The following is a 1,838-nucleotide window of genomic DNA, read 5'->3' on the forward strand; positions in this document are numbered from 1 at the left end:
AGGTCTGTGGTTATGGGTATTGGAGGCTGGGATATGCTAGCTGTGTCTTAGTCTCTCAAGCAGGTGGTGATACAGATGACTACAGATGACTCACTGGCCTCTAGCTCTCTTGATACCTGCCCCTTCTAGGGGTCCTGTTGCCATTGTCATTTGAGCCTGGGGTGGGGGATTCCCAGTTCTCTTGAGTCTTTAGGTTCAGAAGTTCTTAAAGAGGAAAAGTACAAGTTAGAAATAGCATTAGAATACAAAAGGATAAATGTCTGTCTTGGTCCCTTCCCCGTTCTTTTTTATTATTATAGGGGAGGGTCTACAGGGTGTTCAGGGTCTCACTACTAGATTGGACTCCTAGCGATCCTCCTGTTTACAGCCTCCTAAGAGCTGGGATTACAGACATGTGCCGGTAAGAGCTGGTATTACAGGCATGCACCACCACACCCAGGTCAGTTGCCCTCTCAGGGCACCCTGGGGGCAGGGCTGACACAGCAGGCCCAGGGATTGAACCCCTGGCCCCTGTGTCTGCTTGCAGGTGCTTTAATCGGCTGAGCTATTTGGCCGGCCCTACCTTCCTCATTCTAACCATACATAAGTCACAGCATCTCATAACTACCTGGAATTAGAAAGACTGACAGATTTGGCTGTGAGAGTCCTGTCTGCACCTCAGTTCCTTCTGCCACAAAGACTGGGTCGTGGGCCTGAGGTTTAGGGGAAGGCAGCCCATCACAAGGGCAGTGCTGCAGGGCCTGCCCACTTTTCCTTAATGGCTCCCTCAGCCTCCCCTTCAGGTGCCTTTGTCTGTAAATGGTTAATAGCATTGGGCTTATTGCAGACTGGCCAGTAATTTCCTCTCCTACTGTTGACTGCATGGCTTTCTGCAATATTATATTGAAAGTAATGTTGAAATAGGCAGGAAAGAAAACTGCTCACTTCAGTGCAAGGTCTGATAGGAGCAAGGGAGAGAAAGGCAGCAGGGTTTCCCCAGAATGTGCAGTCCATGAGGAAAGGGCTTTGTATTGTCACCTCTGTACATGGCTGTATGGCCTAGCCCTTGTAGATCTCTGTGGATATCTTCTGGTTGAGCACAACTTGGCCAGACTTGACTTGGGCTATGGGAAGCCCTTTAAACCACTCTGTGTCTTCAGAGGTTTGTGTATCTGAACTTATCCATCATGTTTGTTCCTTTTTCCAGCCAACTTTGTGTTCTAGATTACCTTATGGTAGCTATCTTACAGTGTTCTATATTTCCATTTGTTTTTTCCTTCTCTCCCTACCCTTTAAACTGCAGAGTGTTTTCTGCCTACATTAAAGAAGTGGATGAAAAGCCAGCCAGTACACCCTGGGGCAGCAAGATGCCTTTTGGCCAGCTGATGTCAGAGTTTGGTGGCAGTGGCACTGGTGGCTGGGTCCATGGGGTCAGCTTCTCTGCCAGTGGGAGCCGCCTGGCTTGGGTCAGTCATGACAGCACCGTGTCTGTTGCTGATGCCTCAAAAAGTGTGCAGTGAGTATTTGTTTTTTATTGGGAAGGTTGGGGCCAGGGTTGGAATCTCCCATATCCAAGCTGAGGCTGCCCTTCCCTGGGTATAAATACAAGATGCAGGCATAAAAATCCCAGCTGAACTGCAAGCAGCACTTCAAGTTACAGTTCATATTTTTTTTTTTTTTACATCAGTTATTCTTATTTTAAAATAAAAGAAATAAAAACAATGGTACAAAATCTCAAAACAAGATTTTACTCTCCTAAGAGTAACAATGGTTAGTACATTGTGTATTGTTACTGCCAAAGTAGTTTCTCATATTACAAGATATAGGCAAGAAATAATAAGCAAATAACATAGGTATAA

The 1,838-nt window shown here is 46.0% G+C and overlaps 1 protein-coding gene across 3 annotated transcripts in view; it reads left to right on the top strand.

Annotated features, from left to right (window-relative positions):
- Positions 1–1,838, top strand: part of Arpc1a (actin related protein 2/3 complex subunit 1A) — a 33,270-nt gene that overhangs the window by 22,775 nt on the left and 8,657 nt on the right. For all 3 annotated transcript variants that reach the window (XM_023713496.1, XM_023713495.1, XM_004629636.2), the window contains one exon: positions 1,283–1,495. In XM_023713496.1, the coding sequence (XP_023569264.1) occupies positions 1,283–1,495 (213 nt within the window). The remainder of the gene's footprint in view (positions 1–1,282; positions 1,496–1,838) is intronic.

Source organism: Octodon degus, unplaced genomic scaffold, assembly GCF_000260255.1.
Source record: "Octodon degus isolate 3935 unplaced genomic scaffold, OctDeg1.0 scaffold00031, whole genome shotgun sequence".
In the NCBI taxonomy this organism is placed as follows: Eukaryota; Metazoa; Chordata; class Mammalia; order Rodentia; family Octodontidae; genus Octodon; species Octodon degus.